The following is a 27,439-nucleotide window of genomic DNA, read 5'->3' on the forward strand; positions in this document are numbered from 1 at the left end:
TTAAAATTATAATGTGAGCCTTTAAAATGATATGAGATGAGCCTTTAAAAATTATTATATTAACCATTAAAAATAATAATATGAGCCTTTAAAAAATTATAATATGAGCCTTTAAAAATGATAATGAGTCTTTAAAAATAATATGAACTTTTAAAAATGATAATATGAGCCTTTAAAAATGATAATATGAACCTTTAAAAATGATAATATGAGTCTATAAAAATGATAATATGAACCTTTAAAAATGATAATATGAGCCTTTAAAAATGATATGAGTCTTTAAAAATGATAATATGAACCTTTAAAAATGATATGAGTCTTTAAAAAAATGATGATATGAACCTTTAAAAATTATATGAGTCCTTAAAAATGATAATATGAGCCTTTAAAAATGATAATATGAGATGAGCCTTTAAAAATTGTTGTATTAACCATTAAAAATTATATTATGAGCCTTTAAAAAATTATATGAATCTTTAAAAATGATATGAGTCTTTAAAAATGATAATATGAGCTTTTAAAAATGATAATATGAGCCTTTAAAAATGATAATATGAGCCTTTAAAAATGATAATGAGTCTTTAAAAATGATAATATGAGCCTTTAAAAATGATAATATGAGCCTTTAAAAATGATAATGAGAGCCTTTAAAAATGATAATATGAGTCTTTAAAAATGATAATATGAGTCTTTAAAAATGATAATATGAGTCTTTAAAAATGATGTGAGCTTAGAAAAATGTGTACAAGAAGCTCCCTGCTTTGAGAAGATTTCTGCCTGCGTGTGCGATTTAGCACCCACAAACCCTCCTGGGCCTGGTGACGGATCATCGGCTGATCCAGAACCAAGAGTACACGGGCGCACCTGCACAGGCGACAAAAATAAGTGTCCTATTTAGTGATCAATGACTGCAGAGGAACTACTTTCCACTCCTTTGCCCACAAAAGGGGACCAAAAGTCACCTTTTCTGACTTGTTACCTGCGGCCTCCGTCACTCTGGGTTGTCAGCGTTGCCATGACGACGGAGAGCCGTCCACCAGAGGCAGGAGTACACTTGGCAGGAGGACGCACTCATGGAGGACGATGAGGCCGAGTGATGTTTGGGAGCGGGCGGTGGAACGCGGCCAACTCACTTTTGGCTCCAAAGGAAAATAAGCAGCTTTGATTGGTGCAAAAATAGCATTCCAACATGCAAATAGTTCCACAAAGCCAAATAACATCAGAGTGCTTCCCACAGGACTGTCATCTATTTGTGGCACTGGGAGGGAGGGGTCACAGGACATTATGTTCACATTTATAAACATTAATGTCCCTCATCTTGATGTCATTTCTGCCATGATATTACGTAATGTAGTGTCCTCCTGTAATTGATGCCAGCTTGTGTGGCCGTGCGATAGTTGCTGGAGGTTCCATCTCCAACCTTGGGGTCCCTTCAGGTGGGGCGGTCCTCCCATCCAGCTACGGGTAGTCTCTGGTCACCTCTGCCTGCGTGGGGTGTGGTCTCTCGCTGGCTCTGGGGCAGGCTGTCCCCGGCTTCTCCCGTGCCTTGTCCTCTGCCGGGCGGCACGGTGGGCCCGGTTCTGGGGTTCCTGTCGCTGGCCGGCCTGACTGCGTGGGGCCGGTGGTCCCTTGTTCCCTGGGCACTGCTGTTTTGGGTTGGGCTCTCTGGGTGGCTGGGGCCGTACTCTGGCTCCTGCACATAATGGGAGACAAATACATTGTACATATTACTCACATACACACAATTATTCATACATATATACATACATACGTGCACATAGGTACTGTTGCCTCGGACCAGCTCTTCCTCCCAGGGAATCTAAGTTACTGGTCAATCCCAAGTTCTTTCAATGACATATATGCTGAGTAAGAAGGACCATCAAGACAGAATTGGAATATTTTCAAGTTTTACTAAAGCTTGAGGAGTTCAACTTAACCAATACATTCATATCGGCTACTCTAGTTGATCTGGCATTCCAAGGGAAAAAACAACTTATTTTCACACAAAGACAACCCCCAACTCCCCCTCGCAACACTGATAAGAAACCAATGGGGGAGGTCTTCACATTCCAAGGTTGAGACATAAAACAGACAATCTGAAGACAAAGAGAGACTGGTAGAATAAACAAAGGAAAAGTACTAGCTACTCTAAACATGGCTATGTAAAAAGAAAGAACTCTTAAACATATCTGCATCCTTCCACAATACCTACGCTCCCACATACATACACAAATACAGTACATACCTACACACGCCCATTCACTGTACAAACATACATATACACATACATGTACATATACATTCACTGTACAAACATACATATACACATACATGTACATATACATTCACTGTACAAACATACATATACACATACATGTACATATACATTCACTGTACAAACATACATATACACATACATGTACATATACATTCACTGTACAAACATACATATACACATACTGTACATATACATACACTGTACAAACATACATATACACATACATGTACATATACATTCACTGTACAAATTAGAATTAGAATTAGAAGGGAGACTGAGAGCCAGGCCTTCTCCACCAACATCAGTGTGTGACCTCACCAAAGCGCTTTTGGAAGAATGGTGGAAAATTCCTATGAACACACTCGGCAACCTTGTGGACAGCCTTCCCAGAAGAGTTGAAGCTGTAATAGCTGCAAAAGGTGGATGACATCATATTGAAGCCTATGGGTTAGGAATGGGATGGCACTTCTAGTTCATAGGTGAGTCAAGGCAGGTACTTTTGGCAATATACTGTATCTAGCTGTCTAGCTGTCCATGATGGAAAAAAGATGAGTGTTAGTCAGCTGGGAGTAAAACGAGTGAGCTGTTGACAATTCCTAGAAAATGACTGCCAAGATGGCGTCTCCTGTTTCCACGCCATGACATAACACCACACATGACCCGGGGTGTGCTGTCAGGTGACCCCGGTGTCATCAAATGTAGCCGTAACCAAGTGAGGGTCCAGTCTTGCCCACTTTGCAGACTGGAAATAAGTTGGAGGGTTGTGTTACATGAGCTGGAAGCTCCACATCCCATCTGCCAGAAGGTTTACAGGACCAGGCCGAGGCTCAGCACTGATGCCCAGAGGCACGCCACAAGTCAGGGGCGGAGCAACAAATTATGTCTTTTTATGCAAGAAAAAGCGAATTTTTATATTTTATAATTTATATTTAAAAAAAATAATATCCAGCAAAAAAGTTTTACAAACCTTTTTTTATTATTTATTTGTTTTTCAATATATGTTTTAAAATAAAGTCAATTTTTTGGGGGGAGTTACAAAATCTTTTTTTTTTTGGCTACAAATCTTTTTTTAGCTAGGAATCTTTTTTGTTATTTTTTTGTTTAATATATTTTTGTTACAAATCCTTTATATTGTTACCAATATTTTTTTAATTGCACATTTTTTTTGGTTTAAAATATTTTTTTGTTACAAATCTTTTTAGCAACAAATCGTTTTTATTGAAAATGTATTTTTTGGTATAATATCTTGAATTTGTATTCATTTATTTTTTTTATATTTTTTTTTTTATATAACAAATCTTTTGTATTATTATGAATAAATGTTTTGCTTAGCAAATATTTTTTTGCTTTAAATATATTTTTGTGTGTCAAGTAGGTTTTTTATATATTTTTTGTTTGGTTGCAATTATTTGTTTTAGTTGTATTTTGTTTTTTGTTACAAATCGTTTTTTGATATAAGTCTTTTTTGGTCTTTTTTTTTTTTTACACATCTTTTATATTGTTACTATTTTCTTTAGTGCTAATTATTTTCACCACAAATCTTTTCACCTTAAAGTCATACACACACTTGATATGTTTACATGCACTTAAAGTTCATTACTGCATGAATTTGGTTGAAACAGATTTTTAAACACGTGTAAAAAAATGTTTAAAGTTATTATGTTTTTATTTACAGAAAAAGTCAAACAAACTCACAATAAAATGGCCATAATATGAATTTAAAGAAATAATTATACAACATTAGCGTTAGTGCTGTTCTTGTAAACAGTTCCACTGGGTTCAAAAGATTTGCACATTTCTATTTTAATTATGTTATTTTGTTATATTGCACCCCAAAAATATCAGATTAAATTATTTTAGTACTAAATACGCATCAAATTATATTAAGGTTTGATAGAAAAAGTATAAAAAAATGTTTCACATAAATAATAAAGTAGGCAACATTTTTTGTAATGGGGGCAGGAGACCCAAAATAAATAATAGCTTCGGGCTCCAGTTCATCAAAGGGAGGACTGACCTGTACGGTGGCTGAATTCGCTAATAAAAGTTAGCATGTTAACACTAGCATGCTAACAGTGAGCATATTTCAAGTACCTACGTACAAACCCCGTTTCCATATGAGTTGGGAAATTGTGTTAGATGTAAATATAAACGGAATACAATGATTTGCAAATCCTTTTCAAGCCATATTCAGTTGAATATGCTACAAAGACAACATATTTGATGTTCAAACTCATAAACTTAATTTTTTTTTTGCAAATAATAATGAACTTAGAATTTCATGGCTGCAACACGTGCCAAAGTAGTTGGGAAAGGGCATGTTCACCACTGTGTTACATGGCCTTTCCTTTTAACAACACTCAGTAAAGGTTTGGGAAGTGAGGAGACACATTTTTGAAGTGGAATTCTTTCCCATTCTTGCTTGATGTACAGCTTAAGTTGTTCAACAGTCCGGGGGTCTCCCTTCTGCTATTTTAGGTGCCACACATTTTCAATGTCTGGACTACAGGCAGGCCAGTCTAGTACCCGCACTCTTTTACTATGAAGCCACGTTGATGTAACACGTGGCTTGGCATTGTCTTGCTGAAATAAGCAGGGGCGTCCATGGTAACGTTGCTTGGATGGCAACATATGTTGCTCCAAAAGCTGTATGTACCTTTCAGCATTAATGGCACCTTCACATTTGTGTAAGTTACCCATGTCTTGGCCACTAATACACCCCCATACCATCACACATGCTGCCTTTTACACTTTGCGCCTAGAACAATCCGGATGGTTCTTTTCCTCTTTGGTCCGGAGGACACGACGTCCACAGTTTCCAAAAAACAATTTGAAATGTGGACTCGTCAGACCACAGAACACTTTCCCACTTTGTATCAGTCCATCTTAGATGAGCTCAGGCCCAGTGAAGCAGACGGCGTTTCTGGGTGTTGTTGATAAACGTTTTTCGCGTTGCATAGGAGAGTTTTAACTTGCACTTACAGATGTAGCGACTAACAGTAGTTACTGACAGTGGGTTTCTGAAGTGTTCCATGTGGTGATATCCTTTACACACTGATGTGGCTTGTTGATGCAGTACAGCCTGAGGGATGGAAGGTCACGGGCTTAGCTGCGTACGTGCAGTGATTTCTCCACATTCTCTGAACCCTTTGATGATATTACGGAGCGTCGATGGTGAAATCCCTAAATTCCTTGCAATAGCTGCTTGAGAAAGGTTGTTCTTAAACCGTTCAACAATTTGCTCAGGCATTTGTTGACAAAGTGGTGACCCTCGCCCCGTCCTTGTTTGTGAATGACTGAGCATTTCATGGAATCTACTTTTACACCCAATCATGGCACCCACCTGTTCCCAATTAGCCTGCTCACCTGTGGGATGTTCCAAATAAGTGTTTGATGAGCATTCCTCAACTTTATCAGTATTTATTGCCACCTTTCCCAACTTCTTTGTCACGTGTTGCTGCCATCAAATTCTAAAGTTAATGATTATTTGCAAAAAAAATAATTTTTTATCAGTTTGAACATGAAATATGTTGTCTTTGTAGCATATTCAACTGAATATGGCTTGAAAAGGATTTGCAAATCATTGTATTCCGTTTATATTTACATCTAACACCATTTCCCAACTCATATGGAAACGGGGTTTGTAATACATATTATTATTTTAGTTGCTTAAGAGATATTCCTGGCTCTGAATCTGCTCTTTGCTATTTTTATGTTTTTGTGCATTATTTGTTGCCGTCATCATTAAACGAACAGGTTACTCATCAGTTACTCAGTACTTGAGTAGTTTTTTCACAACATACTTTTTACTTTTACTCAAGTGAATATTTGGGTGACTACTCCTTACTTTTACTTGAGTAATACATCTCTAAAGTAACAGTACTCTTACTTGAGTACAATTTCTGGCTACTCTACCCACCTCTGCTAAGTTGGTCAGGGAAGAGCGCCTCGTCTCCAAATGCCAAGAATGTACCGTGACACGGTTGAAGGCGGGGAAGGGAGGGGGAGGGGGAGGGAGGGCCGAGCGCTGAGCAAGAGTTCTGTGGATGTGACACACCAGACCGGGTTCCGCAGCGGAGCCGGAAAGTGGAAGGAGACGACAAGGGGGGGGGGGATCGATTTTGGGTGTGATTCCGCAGGCTGGGGCGAACCTCGCTGTTGGCTGGATGATTCCGTCACGACTCGCCATGGTGGTGAGAGGAACAGGTGCGTGGAAAGTGGGCGAGATGAGCGTGTGGCCGTCCTACCTGACGAGGATAGACTGGTTCCACCCGTGAGCAGAAGACCCGCACGGAAACATGCGGCAACTGGGCTGAAAAAGAATGCGGAAGTGAAGGAAAGTGAGAAATCCACGTTGCTCACCAGGTGAGTGCACCACTCACGCCGTGCCCGATTGGCAAGTAGTGGTTTTATTTATGGCATTCAGATCCACAGCAGCAGGACACTTCCTACAGAGAATATTAGATAATGGTGCACCTCATCATCATCATCATCATCATCATCCTCATCCTGCCGCCTAGCAACTAGATCATTGTGAGGCGCAGAGTGTGATCCAACTTGAAATGAACCACACAAAAGTGTGTGTTTCCTGGCAGGCTCCTGACCTTTTTGCACACAAAAGTGTTGGGACGCACCGCGGCGGCGGGGGTGTCCAAACTTTTTCACAGAAAAATAAAAGCAGGCGGGGGGCCATTTTGGTATGTAGTGGATTGTCCGAAGCTCAAACAGGCAACAAAAGTAGTTTAGTACAACAACATTTATTTACCCCATTATCAGAAGTGCAGGTTGAATTGAGTTGGCCGTGCAGACACACCACATGTCACTCCGGAGCAAACAAGACACACACAAGCCAAAATCACTGTCGAGTTCCGGTCTTCTGCCATTTTTTATATGTCTTTTGTGCGTCGTTGTTTGTTATCTAAATGCGTCAATGTCTTGTTGTTTTTCCTATCTGTTCCATAACAACTCGAGTCCTTTAGTGCAGGGGTCACCAACCTTTTTGAAAGCAAGAGCTACTTCTTGGGTACTGATTAATGCGAAGGGCTACCAGTTTGATACACACTTCAATAAATTGCCAGAAATAGCCAATTTGCTCAATTTACCTTTAACTCTATGTTATTATTAATAATTACTTATATTTACACTTAATTGAACGGTTTAAAAGAGGAGAAAACACGAAAAAAAATTACAATTCAATTTTGAAACAGTTCGTCTTCAATTTCGACTCTTTAAAATTCAAAATTCAACCGAAAAAAAGAAGAGAAAAACTTAAAAAAAATAATTTATGGAACATCATTAGTAATTTTTCCTGATTAAGATTACTTTTAGAATTTTGATGACATGTTTTGAATAGGTTAAAATCCAATCTACACTTTGTTAGAGTATATAACAAATTGGATCAAGCTATATTTCTAACAAAGACAAATCATTATTTCTTCTAGATTTTCCAGAACAAAAATTTTAAAAAAATTCAAAAGACTTTGAAATAAGATTTAAATTTGATTTTACAGATTTTCTGGATTTGCCAGAATAATTTTTTTGAATTTTAATCATAATAAGTTTGAAGAAATATTTCACGAATATTCTTCGTCGGAAAAATAGAAGCTAAAATGAAGAATTAAATTAAAATCTATTTATTATTCTTTACAATAAAACTTTTTTTTTTACTTGAACATTGATTTAAATTGTCAGGAAAGAAAAGGAAGGAATTTAAAAGGTAAAAAGGTATATGTGTTTAAAAATCCTAAAATCATTTTTAAGGCTGTATTTTTTCTTTAAAATTGTCTTTCTGAAAGTTATAAGAAGCAAAGTAAAAAAATGAATGAATTTATTTAAACAAGTGAAGACCAAGTCTTTAAAATATTTTCTTGGATTTTCAAATTCTATTTGAGTTTTGTCTCTCTTAGAATTAAAAATGTCGGGCAAAGTGAGACCAGCTTGCTAGTAAATAAATAAAATTTTAAAAATAGAGGCAGCTCACTGGTAAGTGCTGCTATTTGAGCTATTTTTAGAACAGGCCAGCGGGCTACTCATCTGGTCCTTACGGGCTACCTGGTGCCCGCAGGCACCGCGTTGGTGACCCCTGCTTTAGACAGTCAACACATTCTGTAGACAGGTTGGCACGACCTAATATTCACCTTTGTCCCACCACCGGTCCTTTCAATGGCACAAAATACAAGAGAATTGAAAATGAGCGGACATTCTTAAAAGACAAGGAATATAGGTCAAAAGGTCAGAAATTCTACTACAGGTATTTTGTTACTTTCAAAACCAATATGTTGTAACTATTTGGGCCTCCTGTCAATCTGGGTGCCTGGTAAAGGCCTTGGGGACCCGGAAGGGTCTCAGTCATGAAAGTGAAATTGTCGACCAAATGTAAAAATGACATGAAAATACAGCTTCACCACTTCATATCATAATCATATGACTTGCTTGAGCATCAACTAGTTTAGCAGGAACAGAGCCAAGGTAGCATCGGTCTGAAATCCCTCGTCTTTGAGCTCACGCCAGCCAGTAAAACCGGGGCAATGTTGATCCTGACTGTCCTTTAATCCGGGTAGGCTCCCTTTTTCTTAATGTTGTCTCCTCGGACTAAACTTTTTGTTTCTTTGGTTGATTTGTAGCTTTGGCCATGATAGCACTAATTGCACCTAGGCGTTCTTCTTCTTCTACTTATACATTCCACATTTTTGACATGTTGTATTTGGGACCCCAACAATATTTTAAAAAATGGTTTTTGCCGGACCGGACGCGCTTATATAAAGTGTTGAGTTCTGGTGGTCTCAGTCATGAAAGTGTTAAAAAGAAGTCCTATATTTTTGAGGTGGTGACAACAGTGTCTTTGTGGAGGAATAGAGCGTTCCACGTCCCCGTTACAGATGTGACCTCTGCAGATCGAGTCTTTCCAACGGCTCTTTTTTACGTGAACGAGGAGAACCGATTCCCAGTTAGCAGCCGTTCGTTTTAACGCACATGCAAATTTAGCGTGGGCAATTGTTCACTCTGCATTTTGCGTGCGACCCGACTGGCAACTGGACTAGAGAATGAAACTTTGCAGCATTGGGATTCACTTTTTTGTAATTTAAAGAAAAACACTTACATAGTTTGAAATATATATATATATATATATATATATATATATATATATATATATATATATATATATATATATATATATATATATATATATATATATATATATATATATATACACACACACATGTATATATGTATACATATATACATTCATATATATATATACATACACTATATATATAAACTATATATACATACATATATACACATACACATGTGTATATGTACATATATACACGTACATATATACACATACACATGTGTATATGTACATATGTACATATACATATATATACACATACACATATATACATACATACACATATATACACATACATATATACACGTATATGTTCATATATACATACACATGTATATACACACACACACACATGTATATATGTATACATATATACATTCATATATATGTATATATATATATATATATATACATACACTATATATATAAACTATATATACATACATATATACACATACGCATGTGTATATGTACATATGTACATACATACACGTACATATATACACATACACATGTGTATATGTACATATGTACATATACATATATATACACATACACATGTATACATACATACACATATATACACATACATATATACACATATATGTTCATATATACATACACATGTATATACACACACACATGTATATATGTATACATATATACATTCATATATATATATATATATATATATATATATATATATATATATATATACATACACTATATATATAAACTATATATACATACATATATACACATACACATGTGTATATGTACATATGTACATACATACACGTACATATATACACATACACATGTGCATATGTACATATGTACATATACATATATACACATACACATATATACATACATACACATATATACACATACATATATACACGTATATGTTCATATATACATACACATGTATATACACACACACATGTATATATGTATACATATATACATTCATATATATATACATACACTATATATATAAACTATATATACATACATATATAAACATACACATGTGTATATGTACATATGTACATACATACACGTACATATATACACATACACATGTGTATATGTACATATACATATACATACACATATATACATACATACACATATATACACATACATATATACACGTATATGTTCATATATACATACACATGTATATATATACGTATATGAACTTACACATGTATATACTGTATGTATCCATATATACATACACTCTATATACATACATTATATACATACATATATATACACATATACATGTATATATACATATATACACATCCATCTATGTATATATGTGGGATCTGAGCCGAGGATGTTGTTGTGGCTTGTGCAGCCCTTTGAGACACTTGTGATCAAGGGCTATACAAATAAACTTTGATTGATTGATTGATATATTTATATACATACATATACATATATACACATACACATGTATACATATATACATACATATATACACGTATATATACATATAATTATATATACACATACATAGCATACATACTGTATACATATACATAAATACACATATATACACACATCCATATACATATACACATAGAGTACATATATACACACATATATATACATATACTGTTTATAGTATGTATAAATATATACACATGCAAATATTTTTTTTGATTATTATTATTTCTAAAGAGTCTTATTTTTTAAATTTGCATTATTTTAATTGGGATTGACTTTTCGGGTTCACATATTTGATCATGCGTACACACACCAGGTGTGCTCGTAAAATTGTGTATTGACATTTTATTATGCCCTAATGTCAAATAATGTCAATAATGCATTTGGTTCTTACTTATTGTGTAGGGTTAAAATGCTACACTTTTTGTTTTTTAGGCGAGAGAAAATTCAAACTCGTGATGCCACCGCCAAAGCGTGGAAATGTGGCCCCGCCTTATGGAACGCTTACAATGAAAACACAACAAAACTTTAAATTATAGACAACATTTAAGGATGATTGCCACCAACCGAGTAATATTTGTGTACTTTAAATGATTCTGATCTGCAATCGATACTGGTGATTGTTTCCTTGATAAAGGAAAACTGTTTAAAAAAATGTAGCAATAACGAGCCAGCTCTCTTTCCTCCAGAGAGCCATGAACTCCCCACAGACTTCCTTCTGCGGGGAAGAGTTCTCCAAGACTTTCTTGCTCTAAAGTCGTCTGAATCAAACGAGGCCACCAGAATTCAATATGATCCATTAGTTCTATGCACATTTCAGATGTAAAGGGGAGGTGTCGCACTTATTTTGGTTCATCTAAAATTCCTCTTACTGTGTGTAGCGGTTGTAAATAACTGATTTAACTCTTTTGTCTTCACTGGACAACTAAAAAACCTGAATCAGACTCAAATGCATCACCTGTCACCGCCTCTTAAAGGCACAGTACACACCCTTGCACCAGTACATTGAAACAATCTTCTTACCGAATGAATTGACGTTTTCACCAAAACGTATTTCAAAACTAATCATGGCAACCAATCTTGGCCATCGGTCACATTTTGTTCGTAGTTAACTGGTAGTTCATCCCGATCAATCGCATTTAAAAGTTCTTTAAAACTTTAAAAAGTGTACCTTCCATAAGAAGTTCTTAACCTTTTTGGTGCTCAACTTTTCCACGACGGACTCAAATATTAACTCTGATTAAGTCATTTTATTTGTGTTCGATAATTACACGGGACCTACTTCCAGCTTACAACCTTGTCAAATGATATGAAAGCATGTGGTCATCACATAGATTATTTTCAAGGCTTAGGTCAGGCTGATTACAAAAATTAATACTAATCAAATATACTGCAAAAAATGGACTCATTTAGCAGTGCTAAAATAAATACATTCTATTCTTTACACAACATGACAACTTAACTGGTTTTGGGGTTTGTACAACAAATACTCCCTTTAATACATGTATACTACAATAAATACTCCCTTTAATACACGTGTACTATGTTAAATACTCATTTTAATACACGTATACTACAATAAATACTCCCTTTAATACACGTGTACTATGTTAAATACTCCCTTTAATACACGTATACTACAATAAATACTCCCTTTAATACACGTATACTACAATAAATACTCCCTTTAATACATGTATACTACAATAAATATTCCCTTTAATACACGTATACTACAATAAATATTCCCTTTAATACACGTATACTACAATAAATACTCCCTTTAATACACGTATACACCAATAAATACTCCCTTTAATACACGTGTACTATGTTAAATACTCCCTTTAATACACGTGTACTATGTTAAATACTCCCTTTAATACACGTGTACTATGTTAAATACTCATTTTAATACACGTATACTACAATAAATACTCCCTTTAATACACGTGTACTATGTTAAATACTCCCTTTAATACACGTATACTACAATAAATACTCCCTTTAATACACGTATACTACAATAAATATTCCCTTTAATACACGTATACTACAATAAATACTCCCTTTAATACACATATACTACAATAAATACTCCCTTTAATACATGTATACTACAATAAATATTCCCTTTAATACACGTATACTACAATAAATACTCCCTTTAATACACGTATACTACAATAAATATTCCCTTTAATACACGTATACACCAATAAATACTCCCTTTAATACATGTGTACTATGTTAAATACTCCCTTTAATACACGTGTACTATGTTAAATACTCCCTTTAATACACGTATACTACAATAAATACTCCCTTTAATACACGTATACTACAATAAATACTCCCTTTAATACACGTATACTACAATAAATATTCCCTTTAATACATGTATACTACAATAAATATTCCCTTTAATACACATATACTACAATAAATACTCCCTTTAATACACGTATACTACAATAAATACTCCCTTTAATACACGTATACTACAATAAATATTCCCTTTAATACACGTATACACCAATAAATACTCCCTTTAATACACGTGTACTATGTTAAATACTCCCTTTAATACACGTATACTACAATAAATACTCCATTTAATACACGTATACTACAATAAATACTCCCTTTAATACATGTATATTACAATAAATACTCCCTTTAATACACATATACTACAATAAATACTCCCTTTAATACACATATACTACAATAAATACTCCCTTTAATACACGTATACTACAATAAATACTCCCTTTAATACACATATACTACAATAAATACTCCCTTTAATACACGTATACTACAATAAATACTCCCTTTAATACACGTATACTACAATAAATACTCCCTTTAATACACGTATACTACAATAAATACTCCCTTTAATACATGTATACTACAATAAATACTCCCTTTAATACACGTATACTACAATAAATACTCCCTTTAATACACGTATACTACAATAAATACTCCCTTTAATACACATATACTACAATAAATACTCCCTTTAATACACGTATACTACAATAAATACTCCCTTTAATACACGTATACTACAATAAATACTCCCTTTAATACACATATACTACAATAAATACTCCCTTTAATACACATATACTACAATAAATACTCCCTTTAATACACGTATACTACAATAAATACTCCCTTTAATACACGTGTACTACGTTAAATACTCCCTTTAATACACATATACTACAATAAATACTCCCTTTAATACACATATACTACAATAAATACTCCCTTTAATACACGTATACTACAATAAATACTACCTTTAATACACGTGTACTACGTTAAATACTCCCTTTAATACACGTATACTACAATAAATACTCCCTTTAATACACGTATACTACAATAAATACTCCCTTTAATACACATATACTACAATAAATACTCCCTTTAATACACATATACTACAATAAATACTCCCTTTAATACACGTATACTACAATAAATACTCCCTTTAATACACGTATACTACAATAAATACTCCCTTTAATACACATATACTACAATAAATACTCCCTTTAATACACGTATACACCAATAAATACTCCCTTTAATACATGTGTACTACAATAAATACTCCCTTTAATACACGTGTACTACATTAAATACTCCCTTTAATACACGTATACACCAATAAATACTCCCTTTAATACACGTGTACTATGTTAAATACTCCCTTTAATACACGTATACTACATTAAATACTCCCTTTAATACATGTGTACTACGTTAAATACTCCCTTTAATACACGTATACTACAATAAATACTCCCTTTAATACACGTATACTACAATAAATACTCCCTTTAATACACGTGTACTACAATAAATACTCCCTGTCGCGTGTTTAGCCCTCCTTCAAAGACAGAGCTACTACAACCGTGCTGTTAACTGGTTGTTAACTTTGACAGTCTGACTTGAAATAGACTATCAGCAGCGTCACGCGGCCAGCTGTGAGCGTCTGGTCATGTCGTCATGACCCACTTAAAGTCCGGTCCTCTGGGACCCTGCAGCCCAACCCACTGAAAGTTCTCCTATGACGTCCAATAATTGACATTCCTAATCAGCGCCCTGACGCAACTCCTGAGTGAAATAGTCCTAAGACACCTGCGTTCAAGCAAAGTACTTTTGTGTCTCACAAAGCTTTCATTTCATGCTTCCCTGACCTGCCATGAATATTCAAATATACTTCAGCCATAATGAGGCAACGTGCCAGACTTGGTCCTTAAAGCCAAAGCTTGCGGAAGAACTGTGCAGTAACAACAAAATGAAGGTAAATCAATCAATCAATCAATGTTTATTTATATAGCCCTAAATCACAAGTGTCTCAAAGGGCTGTACAAGCCACAACGACATCCTCGGTACAGAGCCCACATACGGGCAAGGAAAAACTCACCCCAGTGGGACGTCGGTGAATGACTATGAGAAACCATGGAGAGGACCGCATATGTGGGTAACCCCCCCCCCTCTAGGGGAGACCGAAAGCAATGGATGTCGAGTGTGTCTGACATAACATTGTGAAAGTCCAGTCCACAGTGGATCCAACACATCAGCGGGAGTCCAGTCCACAGCGGGGCCAACAGGAAACCATCCCGAGCGGAGACGGGTCAGCAGCGCAGAGATGTCCCCAACCGATGCACAGGCTAGTGGTCCACCCGGGGTCCCGACTCTGGACAGCCAGCACTTCATCCATGGCCACCGGACCTATGCAACTCCCCCTCGCAAGGGACAGGGGAGAAGAGGAGAGAAGGAAAAAAACGGCAGATCAACTGGTCTAAAAAAGGGGGGTCTATTTAAAGGCTAGATTATACAAATGAGTTTTAAGATGGGACTTAAATGCTTCTACTGAGGTAGCATCTCTAACTGTTACCGGGAGGGCATTCCAGAGTACTGGAGCCCGAATAGAAAACGCTCTATAGCCCGCAGACTTTTTTTTGGCTCTGGGAATCACTAATAAGCCGGAGTTCTTTGAACGCAGATTTCTTGCCGGGACATATGGTACAATACAATCGGCCAGATAGGCTGGAGATAAACCGTGTAGTATTTTATACGTAAGTAGTAAAACCTTAAAGTCGCATCTTAAGTGCACAGGAAGCCAGTGCAGGTGAGCCAGTATAGGCGTAATATGATCAAACTTTCTTGTTTTTGTCAAAAGTCTAGCAGCCGCATTTTGTACCAACTAAACTAAATGATATTAAAAACATCCATCCATCCATCCATCCATTCTTCCACCTATCCGAGGTGGGGGCGCAGAGGCCCTCTCCCCAGCCACTTCGTCCAGCTCCTCCCGGGGAATCCCGAGGCGTTCCCAGGCCAGCCGGCAGACATAGTCTACCCAACGTGTCCTGGGTCTTCCCCGTGGTTTCCTACAGGTCCGACGTGCCCTAAACACCTCCCAAGGGAGGCGTCCGGGTGGCATCGTGACCTGAACCACCTCATCTGGCTTTACTTTGAGCTCCTCCCGGATGACAGAGCTTCTCACCCTATCTCTAAAGAGAGACCCACCACCCGGCGGAGGAAAGTCATTTGGGCCGTGATCTTGTCCTTTCGGTCATAACCCAAAGCTCATGACCATAGGTGAGGATGGGAACGTAGATCGACCGGTAAATTGAGAGCTTTGCCTTCCGGCTCAGCTCCTTCTTCACCACAACGGATCGGATTACTGAAGACGCCGCACCGATCCGCCTGTCGATCTCACCATCCACTCTTCCCTCACTCGTGAACAAGACTCCGAGATACTTGAACTCCTCCACTTGGGGCAGCGTCTCCTCCAAAATTTTGCTGTGTTCAAGCATTCCATTTTGTTGTTTTGCAGCCTGTCAGTTTTAGTTTTGTTTTTGCATAGCCTTCTCTATGCTTTGGTGCCCTTCGAAGCGGTACTCATCTTTTGTTTGTCTTTGTCATTACATTAAATAGATAAATAGATAAATTCTTCCTGTTTCAGAAGGTTAAAAACACTTGAAATGTTCGTCTTTCTTCATGTTTCAGAAGGTTATAAATAGGGATGATACTCGAAACCGGTTTTCCCGGTTGTTTGATAAGAAAAGAACCGAGTCCTCGGACTCGAATCCCTTTTTGAGAACCGGTACCCGTTATCGAGACCACTATAGTAAAGGAAAAGAGTTGATTCTTTATTCGAATCTCGTCCCGACCAGAAATGCTCCGTGGGACATCACAAGAAATGACGTCACGTGGCTCAGTCATTAAGCGCAGATAGCGAAAGCAGGAAAACAATGGACGGGAAAAAGCGCTCCAAGGTGTAATAAAGTTCAAAACAAAAGCTATAATCCATCGAATAACTTTACTGAGAGACTTTAGCAGGGTAAAACACATGACCAACACTTTTACCACCAACCGGAAACATAGCAACCAGGCTAGCAACGCACCTCCTTTACGGCAGCTGTCGCAACGTTCTTAAAACAACCGCAGCACATACATATATATACAACATATCTCCCTTTTTTAACTTTTGTTTTTCTTTCCTTGTAAACAAAACAAAATCACACTGTAGATGTGTTGTCTGTCTAATTATAAATAATGCAGACGAGGCGTGTTGGCTGAGTTCTTGACGTTTACTTTCACGGCGTGGCAACATGCAACACTTTTCGGGGCTACCGCGCATGCTCGTCACTCCCGTTGCATGCTGGGTAGTGTAGTTGTTATATTCTCTAGCTCATAACATTTTCCCCCCTATAAAGAAATAATGTTAACTCAATAAAGTGTATTTCTTTTTTTAGCTTTAACTTTTCATTTTTTAGCATTGTAACCACATTTGCAAACAACTTTTCTCTTCATAGAATTTTCTTTCAATAAAGAAATAAAGTGCAAAAATGTCAAAGCATCATAACAAACAGTTATGTTCCAATAGCAGCAGAAGTGCACTTTTTGGAGAGCTGTATTATTTTCAGTTTTGTGCCCAAGGGACTGATTTTATTTAACACTATATTATTATTTATACACCTATAGTGATCACAGAGACAGGTTATTTTTGTGTTACTGTGTATATTTGTTTTTCTGAAAAATCCCACTTAATATACTTTGGGTAACAACAGTCAATATTTATTTTTTTTATTTTATTTTTTTAGGTGGGTAACAGTCAATATTTATTTATCTATTAGATTTTAATTTTTTATTATATAATAAAAGTGAGCTTTTGTTAAACCAAATATTGTGGGTTTTTTTTCCATATACAACAACCTATCTGGACTCCATAAGAGAATCCATAAGGAATCGGTTCGATAAGAGGATTCGATAATAGGCTTGAACTCGATAATTTCTTATCAAACATCATCCCTACTTATAAACACTTGAAATGTTCATCTTTCTTCATGTTACAGAAGGTTAAAAACACTTTAAATGTGTCATCTTTCTTCGTGTTTCAGAAGGCTAAAAACCCTAGAAATGTTCATCTTTCTTCGTGTTTCAGAAGGTTAAAAACAGTTTAAATGTATCATCTTTCTTTGTGTGTCTGAAAATGTTAAAAACCCTAGAAATGTTCATCTTTCTTGGTGTTTCAGAAGGTTAAAAACAGTTTAAATGTTCATCTTTCTTCGTGTTTCAGAAGGTTAGAAACACTTGAAATGTTCATCTTTCTTCATGTTTCAGAAGGCTGAAAACAGTTTAAATGTTTATCTTTCTTTGTGTGTCTGAAAATGTTAAAAACCCTAGAAATGTTCATCTTTCTTCATGTTTCAGAAGGTTAAAAACAGTTTAAATGTTCATCTTTCTTCGTGTGTCTGAAAATGTTAAAAACCCTAGAAATGTTCATTTTTCTTCGTGTTTCAGAAGGTTAAAAACAGTTTAAATGTTCATCTTTCTTCGTGTGTCTGAAAATGTTAAAAACCCTAGAAATGTTCATCTTTCTTCGTGTTTCAGAAGGTTAAAAACAGTATAAATGTATCATCTTTCTTCGTGTGTCTGAAAATGTTAAAAACCCTAGAAATGTTCATCTTTCTTCGTGTTTCAGAAGGTTAAAAACACTTTAAATGTATCATCTTTCTTTGTGTGTCTGAAAATGTTAAAAACCCTAGAAATGTTCATCTTTCTTGGTGTTTCAGAAGGTTAAAAACAGTTTAAATGTTCATCTTTCTTCGTGTTTCAGAAGGTTAGAAACACTTGAAATGTTCATCTTTCTTCATGTTTCAGAAGGCTGAAAACAGTTTAAATGTTTATCTTTCTTTGTGTGTCTGAAAATGTTAAAAACCCTAGAAATTTTCATCTTTCTTCATGTTTCAGAAGGTTAAAAACAGTTTAAATGTATCATCTTTCTTCGTGTGTCTGAAAATGTTAAAAACCCTAGAAATTTTCATCTTTCTTCGTGTTTCAGAAGGTTAAAAACAGTATAAATGTATCATCTTTCTTCGTGTGTCTGAAAATGTTAAAAACCCTAGAAATTTTAATCTTTCTTCGTGTTTCAGAAGGCTAAAAACAGTTTAAATTTTCATCTTTCTTCGTGTGTCTGAAAATGTTAAAAACCCTAGAAATTTTAATCTTTCTTCATGTTTCAGAAGGTTAAAAAGAGTTTAAATGTTCGTCTTTCTTTGTGTGTCTGAAAATGTTAAAAACCCTAGAAATGTTCATCTTTCTTCGTGTTTCAGACGGTTAAAAACACTTGAAATGTATCATCTTTCTTTGTGTTTCAGAAAGTTAAGCACACTTGAAATGCATCATATTTCTTTGTATTTCAGAAGGTTAAAAAAACTTTAAACTTATCATCTTTCTTCGTGTTTCAGAAGGTTAAAAACAGTTTAAATGTTCGTCTTTCTTTGTGTGTCTGAAAATGTTAAAAACCCTAGAAACTTATCATCTTTCTTGGTGTTTCAGAAGGTTAAAACCCCTAGAAATGTTCATCTTTCTCCGTGCTCCAGCTTGGCCCCGCACGGGAATCAGTGGCCCTCATCAGGCCTAACAGTTATGGCAGCTGTGAGAAACAGATGACACGTCACATAAAGTGGCAGCACATTAGATCTAGCGGCTATTTCTGGACCTTGTTGATGAGAAACAAACACATTTTGCACGACGGTGTTTCCAGTAGAACTAAAGAAGGAGGAAGCTAACTTCATTGTCTCTTTGTATCGCACTCTCCCATCTTTAGCAGTGCTCCGGTATGCATCCATCTTCTAAGGCTTCATCGGTTGCTGCAGATATTACGGAGGAAACTAATTAGCAATTATCGTCCTCCTCATCATCATCTGGGTCTGGTCCTGCAGACGTTGAAGTCCGAGGCGGCTTGTCGTTCCTCCTCTTGTCGTCGTTCTTCTCACTGTCTGATTTGCTACGACTCTTTCCTTCCGTGATTGCTGTTTGAGGGATAAGATGTGCTCTCCAGGAGTTTGCTATTTAAACAAAGTCAACAAACCCCAGCGAAACATACAACTTTGTCCAATGCTCGCAAACGAGACCTGATGTTCGCCAATGATTCGGGTCTTTAGGACGGCTTTTTCAAGTGAATGATGAGAACCGATTCCCAGTTGTGAGCCCTTCGTTTAGGAGCCATTTTGCCCACACTACTAGGAAATGAGTCATACTTAATTAAATTAAATCAATTAAATATACATAAATACAAAAAATAAATATTATAAAACATATATTACATATACATATGTGGTCGCGGTCAAAAGTAAAGAACATCATGTCATGGCTGTCTTGCGATTCCAATCATTTCTACAACTCTTATTTTGTTGTGATGTAGTGATTGGAGCACATACTTGTTGGTCACAAAAAACATTCATTGAAGTTTGCTTCTTTTATGAATTTATTATGGATCTACTGAAAATGTGAGCAAATCTGCTGGGTCAAAAGTATACATACAGCAATGTTAATATTTGGTTGAGGTGGGCGGGGTCGGGGTCGGGTTGGGCGGGGCCGGGGTTAAAATGTTAAAAACCCTAGAAATGTTCATCTTTCTTCGTGTTTCAGAAGGTTAAAAACACTTTAAATGTATCATCTTTCTTTGTGTGTCTGAAAATGTTAAAAACCCTACAAATGTTCATCTTTCTTGGTGTTTCAGAAGGTTAAAAACAGTTTAAATGTTCATCTTTCTTGGTGTTTCAGAAGGTTAAAAACAGTTTAAATGTTCATCTTTCTTCGTGTTTCAGAAGGTTAAAAACACTTTAAATGTATCATCTTTCTTTGTGTGTCTGAAAATGTTAAAAACCCTAGAAATGTTCATCTTTCTTGGTGTTTCAGAAGGTTAAAAACAGTTTAAATGTTCATCTTTCTTGGTGTTTCAGAAGGTTAAAAACAGTTTAAATGTTCATCTTTCTTGGTGTTTCAGAAGGTTAAAAACAGTTTAAATGTTCATCTTTCTTCGTGTTTCAGAAGGTTAAAAACAGTTTAAATGTTCATCTTTCTTCGTGTGTCTGAAAATGTTATAAACCCTAGAAATGTTCATCTTTCTTGGTGTTTCAGAAGGTTAAAAAAAGTTTAAATGTTCATCTTTCTTCATGTTTCAGAAGGTTAAAAACAGTTTAAATGTTCATCTTTCTTCATGTTTCAGAAGGTTAAAAACAGTTTAAATGTTCATCTTTCTTCGTGTGTCTGAAAATGTTATAAACCCTAGAAATGTTCATCTTTCTTGGTGTTTCAGAAGGTTAAAAACAGTTTAAATGTTCATCTTTCTTGGTGTTTCAGAAGGTTAAAAACAGTTTAAATGTTCATCTTTCTTGGTGTTTCAGAAGGTTAAAAACAGTTTAAATGTTCATCTTTCTTGGTGTTTCAGAAGGTTAAAAACAGTTTAAATGTTCATCTTTCTTCGTGTGTCTGAAAATGTTAAAAACCCTAGAAATGTTCATCTTTCTTGGTGTTTCAGAAGGTTAAAAACAGTTTAAATGTTCATCTTTCTTGGTGTTTCAGAAGGTTAAAAACAGTTTAAATGTTCATCTTTCTTGGTGTTTCAGAAGGTTAAAAACAGTTTAAATGTTCATCTTTCTTCGTGTTTCAGAAGGTTAAAAACAGTTTAAATGTTCATCTTTCTTCGTGTGTCTGAAAATGTTATAAACCCTAGAAATGTTCATCTTTCTTGGTGTTTCAGAAGGTTAAAAAAAGTTTAAATGTTCATCTTTCTTCATGTTTCAGAAGGTTAAAAACAGTTTAAATGTTCATCTTTCTTGGTGTTTCAGAAGGTTAAAAACAGTTTAAATGTTCATCTTTCTTCGTGTTTCAGAAGGTTAAAAACAGTTTAAATGTTCATCTTTCTTCGTGTGTCTGAAAATGTTATAAACCCTAGAAATGTTCATCTTTCTTGGTGTTTCAGAAGGTTAAAAACAGTTTAAATGTTCATCTTTCTTCATGTTTCAGAAGGTTAAAAACAGTTTAAATGTTCATCTTTCTTGGTGTTTCAGAAGGTTAAAAACAGTTTAAATGTTCATCTTTCTTTGTGTTTCAGAAGGTTAAAAACAGTTTAAATGTTCATCTTTCTTCATGTTTCAGAAGGTTAAAAACAGTTTAAATGTTCATCTTTCTTGGTGTTTCAGAAGGTTAAAAACAGTTTAAATGTTCATCTTTCTTTGTGTTTCAGAAGGTTAAAAACAGTTTAAATGTTCATCTTTAGCTAGAATTCACTGAAATTCAAGTATTTTTTTTTTTTATATATATATATATATATATATATATATATATATATATATATATATACATACACTACCGTTCAAAAGTTTGGGGACACCCAAACAATTTAGTGGAATAGCCTTCATTTCTAAGAACAAGAATAGACTGTCGAGTTTCAGATGAAAGTTCACTTTTTGTGGCCATTTTGAGCGTTTAATTGACCCCACAAATGTGATGCTCCAGAAACTCAATCTGCTGAAAGGAAGGTCAGTTTTGTAGCTTCTGTAACGAGCTAAAGTGTTTTCAGATGTGTGAACATGATTGCACAAGGGTTTTCTAATCATCAATTAGCCTTCTGAGCCAATGAGCAAACACATTGTACCATTAGAACACTGGAGTGATAGTTGCTGGAAATGGGCCTCTATACACCTATGTAGATATTGCACCAAAAAGCAGACATTTGCAGCTAGAATAGTCATTTACCACATTAGCAATGTATAGAGTGTATTTCTTTAAAGTTAAGACTAGTTTAAAGTTATCTTCATTGAAAAGTACAGTGCTTTTCCTTCAAAAATAAGGACATTTCAATGTGACCCCAAACTTTTGAACGGTAGTGTATATATATATATATATATATATATATATATATATATATATATATATATATATATATATATATATATATATATATATATATATATATATACACATATAAATAAAATAAATACTTGAATTTCAGTGCTGTGAAGAGGTGGCGACTTGTCCAGGGTGTACCCCGCCTTCCGCCCGATTGTAGCTTAGATAGGCTCCAGCGCCCCCCGCGACCCCAAAGGGAATAAGCGGTAGAAAATGGATGGATGGATGAATTTCAGTGTTCATTTATTTACACATTTACACACATAACACTACTCTCTACTCATTGTTGTATTTGAAAGTGCAATGCTTTGCAGCCAGTAGCACAGCCTTTGAAGGAGCATAGGTATGGGCAGTGTTAATATTCTGGGTTGGAGTCAACAACCAGGCGAGGTGACGAAGTTACGTCTCTTTACTTCGTAACCGACTCCCACACTTGCCGTCAGGGTGCGCGATACAACGTAAACAGTTGGCCAACCAAAAAGTAACCGCAGAAGATACATGCTAACATATATAATAATATACAATATAGTGTTCTGTGGTTACTTTTTGGTTGGCCAAGCGGACGTGATGACAGGCTGTCCTCAGGGGCGTGCCTTAAGTCCGTCTGGAAATCGGGAGAAATTCGGGAGAATGGTTGTCCCGGGAGATTTTCGGGAGAGGCGCTGGAATTCGGGAGTCTCCCGGAAAATTCGGGAGGGTTGGCAAGTATGGTTTACAAGATGGAGGAAGAGAATCAGCAATTAGCAATTGGAGGCACCCCGTGGGCGAGATTTCTTAAAGTCTTACGAGCCACACTACAGACGCTGGCCCACGGGCACCCTTGGTCTTGCTATTGGAGTCCTGTACTTTATTGTGAACTCCAAAGTGTCACAACAAGTTGAGTCCAAGACTTAAAAGCGTCTCTGTTTGCAGGGGGACAGCAGTCTGCGTTGGACAGACGTCTGAGGCATGAACGTGGGAAGAAGCCACCAGCACAGCTTCCTGTCCTGTGAAGAAGAAGGCCTGACACTGACCAGCATGCCCGCCGTGGGCACTTTCGGGAATGGAAAGATCCACACCAGACGCCAAAGACACAGCCGCTTCGTCAGCAAGACGGGGGGGTGCAACATCCACTTCTCCAACATGGACGACAAGTCCCAGCGCTACATATCTGACTTCTTCACCACGTGCGTGGACATTCGCTGGCGCTACATGTTCCTGCTCTTCAGTCTGGTGTTCGTGGTGTCCTGGCTCATGTTCGGCCTGGCCTTCTGGGTGGTCGGCCTCCTGCACGGCGACATGGACCGTCCCGCCGGCGACGAGGGCTTCGTGCCGTGCGTCACGCAGGTCAACACCTTTCTGGCCGCTTTCCTCTTCTCCATCGAGACCCAGACCACCATTGGCTACGGCTCCCGGTGCGTGACGGAGGAATGCCCCGTTGCCGTCTTCATGGTGGTGTTCCAGTCCATCGTAGGCTGCGTCATCGACGCCTTCATGATCGGCGCCATCATGGCCAAGATGGCGAGGCCTAAGAAGCGGGCGCAGACTCTCCTATTCAGCCACAATGCGGTCATCGCCATGCGTGACGGCAAGTTGAGCCTCATGTTTAGGGTGGCCAACCTGAGAAAAAGCCACATCGTGGAGGCTCACGTCCGGGCCCAGATGGTGAAGCCTCGTTACACGGAGGAGGGCGAGTACATCCCTCTGGACCAGATCGACATGAACGTCGGCTACGACAGAGGCACTGACCGCCTCTTTCTGGTGGCGCCTCTCACCGTCATCCACGAGATCGACGAGGAAAGCCCTCTCTTTGGCATCAGCAAGCAAGACCTGGAGACGTCCGACTTTGAGATCGTGATCATCCTGGAAGGCCTGGTGGAAGCCACCGCCATGACCACGCAGGCGCGCAGCTCCTACCTGTCCTCCGAGGTCCTCTGGGGCCACCGCTTTGAGCCCCTCATCTTTGAGGACAGGGGCCAGTACAGGATAGATTACGCCTACTTCCACAAGACCTTCGAGGTGCCGTCCACGCCCAGGTGCAGCGCCAGGGACATGGAGGGCGGGAAGTTCCCTACCTCGGGCGCCAACTCCTTCTGCTACGAGAACGAGCTGGCCTTCATCAGCCGCGACGAAGAGGACGAGAAGGAGGCAGACTTTGACGGCGCCGAAGAGAGACAGTGTTCTACGGAGCTGCTGAACGAGCACGCCGCCGGGCGGGAGATAAAATCCAACGTAGAGTCAAAGATCTAAAATGTACTCCAGCTCCGCGAAAGACTAAAAACTACTCGTAAGATCCTGGTCATTAATATTGTGCATGGCTGATTAGGTTTGGCGTCTATGCACATGGACGACCGCATTGTCTCACGGTCACGGCCCTTGCTGAACACTGGCCCAAAGACTTTGGATGCACCGAGTGGGTCTGGATGCACACTTTTGGACAAACATGTTGGGCTTGTGCGGAGCCCTCGGTCAAAGGAGTTGCGGGTGGAGGACACTGTAAGAGCCGTGACAGTGAGCGAGCCGTTTGCAAGTGGAAACTCACAAGAAGCATCACGTTGGGGGGTGCAGCTAAACGTTTCAAGCTCCATAAACATGCCATTTAGAGCAATGCTGCTAGGATTTACCTCAAGCAGGGTTTTCCCCCGACTACATGGTGCACCGCAATATAAGCCGCACCCACTCATTTTTAAGAAAAAAAATAAAAGTGACCATACATTAGCCGCACCGGACTATAAGTCGCAGATATATACGTTGCGAAATGAGTTATTTTCACAGAAATATTTAGTAAATGTTTCCAAACGGTGTCTGTAACACGGCAGTAAAAAGGCTGATCAAACAAAACAGAAGTCCTGGCCATGGACCCATTAGTTGCGCAAGCTAGCTCTCCAATCAGCTAAACAGACTCGATAACTCGTTTTGGTGAATTTACCGAGGTATTTGTGAAACTGAAACAATACAAAAAGAATGCCATTGTAAGGTAATAATACTAACACAGACACTCGTAAACCTGTTAGCATATTAGCTAACGCTAACGACGACAACTTGATTACATTACGACAGCACGTACAAATATGCATGAAAACACTCCTACAGACATCACACATGATTAAGTACGGATTGTTTTAGTTATGTTGTAAAACTTACAAACGTTGCTTGGAGTGATGAATGAAGAATCCACACGAGTAGAAAAGCCATGGGAGTCTAGAAGACAGAACGGCACTTCTACTTCCGGTTCGAAGCTTTAAAGAGCGGGAATCCACGTTCACCCAGCAGCACCTGCAGTTAGCAAACCCACCCGAAAGATGGCGCCATGGCACAAACAAGAACGCACCTTTTAATTGTTTTGCATGTGTTTCATGAAAAATCCATAAAGTAGCGGCACCGTTTTATAAGTCGCAGGGTAAAAAGCGTAGGAAAAAATAGCAGCTTATAGTTCGGAATTTACAGTGGGTTTTTCTCTCTCCTTGATATGGTCCCGTTAGGACAGAATATCCACCTTACAATGCTAAAATCTTTGACTCATCTATTTTTTTGACATAGCAATGTTTAGAGGCAAAACAGGCTGCACTACTTGGGAGCAGACAGCAGAGGCGCCGTGGAGTCAGCCTCAACTAGTTTGCAGTGTAAAGAAGAAGAACCCTACTTACCTCCACATATGTTGTGTTCCAATTCTCCTGGGAGATCGGGAGTTACAAGTTCCGAGACGGTAGTAGGGATGAGTACCGTCCACATTTGAACTGATACGGTACCAATTCCCGGTACCTGGGACTTGATTTTCTGTACTTTTGTGTGTGTTAGTAAATATTAAATGTTTTTGATAATAAAATCTCATTTTTTTTATTGCGACATTTTGAAAATGAGCATAACACTGACAGTACAAACACTTTGTAGGGCGCAACAAAAGACACGATTGGCACATTCGACTTAATGGCAAATACCAAAGGTACCGATGCAGGGACCAATTTTGCTACTGTAGTGCGAGTTAATAAATATTGTTTTCATAATAAAATCACATGTTTTATTGCAACATTAAAAAATGAGCTAAATATGTTGTTAAATGCCTGGTTTATGGTGTGTTTTTGTTGCGCCCTAAAAAGTGTTAGTCCAGTAAGTATTGTACTAATTACGCACCGGCTGTTTGATTGTAACGTGCATCTTAGTTGTAGTTTTCATTAACAAAATGGAGGTGTTGAAATGGCCATGTAATATCGCTAATGTTAATCAGCAGCATGACAATAGCAAAGCCAATGTATATTAGCATCAAGCAAGTGCATTTTTGGAAAAGTGAAGCCCGACTTTACTCACGTCGGAGCGTCGTTTGAGCCCATTTCTTTGTTAGCGTT

At 37.4% G+C, this 27,439-nt stretch overlaps 1 protein-coding gene and 1 long non-coding RNA gene across 4 annotated transcripts; one reads left to right on the forward strand and one right to left on the reverse strand.

Annotated features, from left to right (window-relative positions):
- Positions 1-331: 331 nt before the first annotated feature.
- On the reverse strand, positions 332-6,564 carry LOC133642200 (uncharacterized). Of its 3 annotated transcripts, XR_009824479.1 has the most exons (4): positions 6,526-6,564; positions 1,772-1,862; positions 980-1,686; positions 332-864 (listed from the first exon to the last, which is right to left on the reverse strand). It is a non-coding gene; the product is annotated as an uncharacterized LOC133642200 (long non-coding RNA). The 3 variants fall into 3 exon arrangements; XR_009824480.1 differs by lacking the exons at positions 1,772-1,862; positions 6,526-6,564 and adding an exon at positions 2,597-3,486; XR_009824478.1 differs by lacking the exon at positions 6,526-6,564 and having other exon boundaries at positions 1,772-2,249.
- On the forward strand, positions 6,381-26,925 carry kcnj12b (potassium inwardly rectifying channel subfamily J member 12b). Its single transcript, XM_062036274.1, has 2 exons — positions 6,381-6,643; positions 24,030-26,925. Exon 2 carries the CDS (start codon positions 24,066-24,068, stop codon positions 25,344-25,346), a length of 1,281 nt encoding a protein of 426 aa, XP_061892258.1. The 5' UTR covers positions 6,381-6,643; positions 24,030-24,065; the 3' UTR covers positions 25,347-26,925.
- Positions 26,926-27,439: the final 514 nt, after the last annotated feature.

The sequence above is a fragment of the Entelurus aequoreus genome, linkage group LG25, assembly GCF_033978785.1.
Source record: "Entelurus aequoreus isolate RoL-2023_Sb linkage group LG25, RoL_Eaeq_v1.1, whole genome shotgun sequence".
Lineage (NCBI taxonomy): Eukaryota > Metazoa > Chordata > Actinopteri > Syngnathiformes > Syngnathidae > Entelurus > Entelurus aequoreus.

What these genes read in the sequence shown, in the direction of transcription:
- kcnj12b (XM_062036274.1), top strand. Translation starts at nt 24,066, where the DNA reads ATGAACGTGGGAAGAAGCCACCAGCACAGCTTCCTGTCCTGTGAAGAA.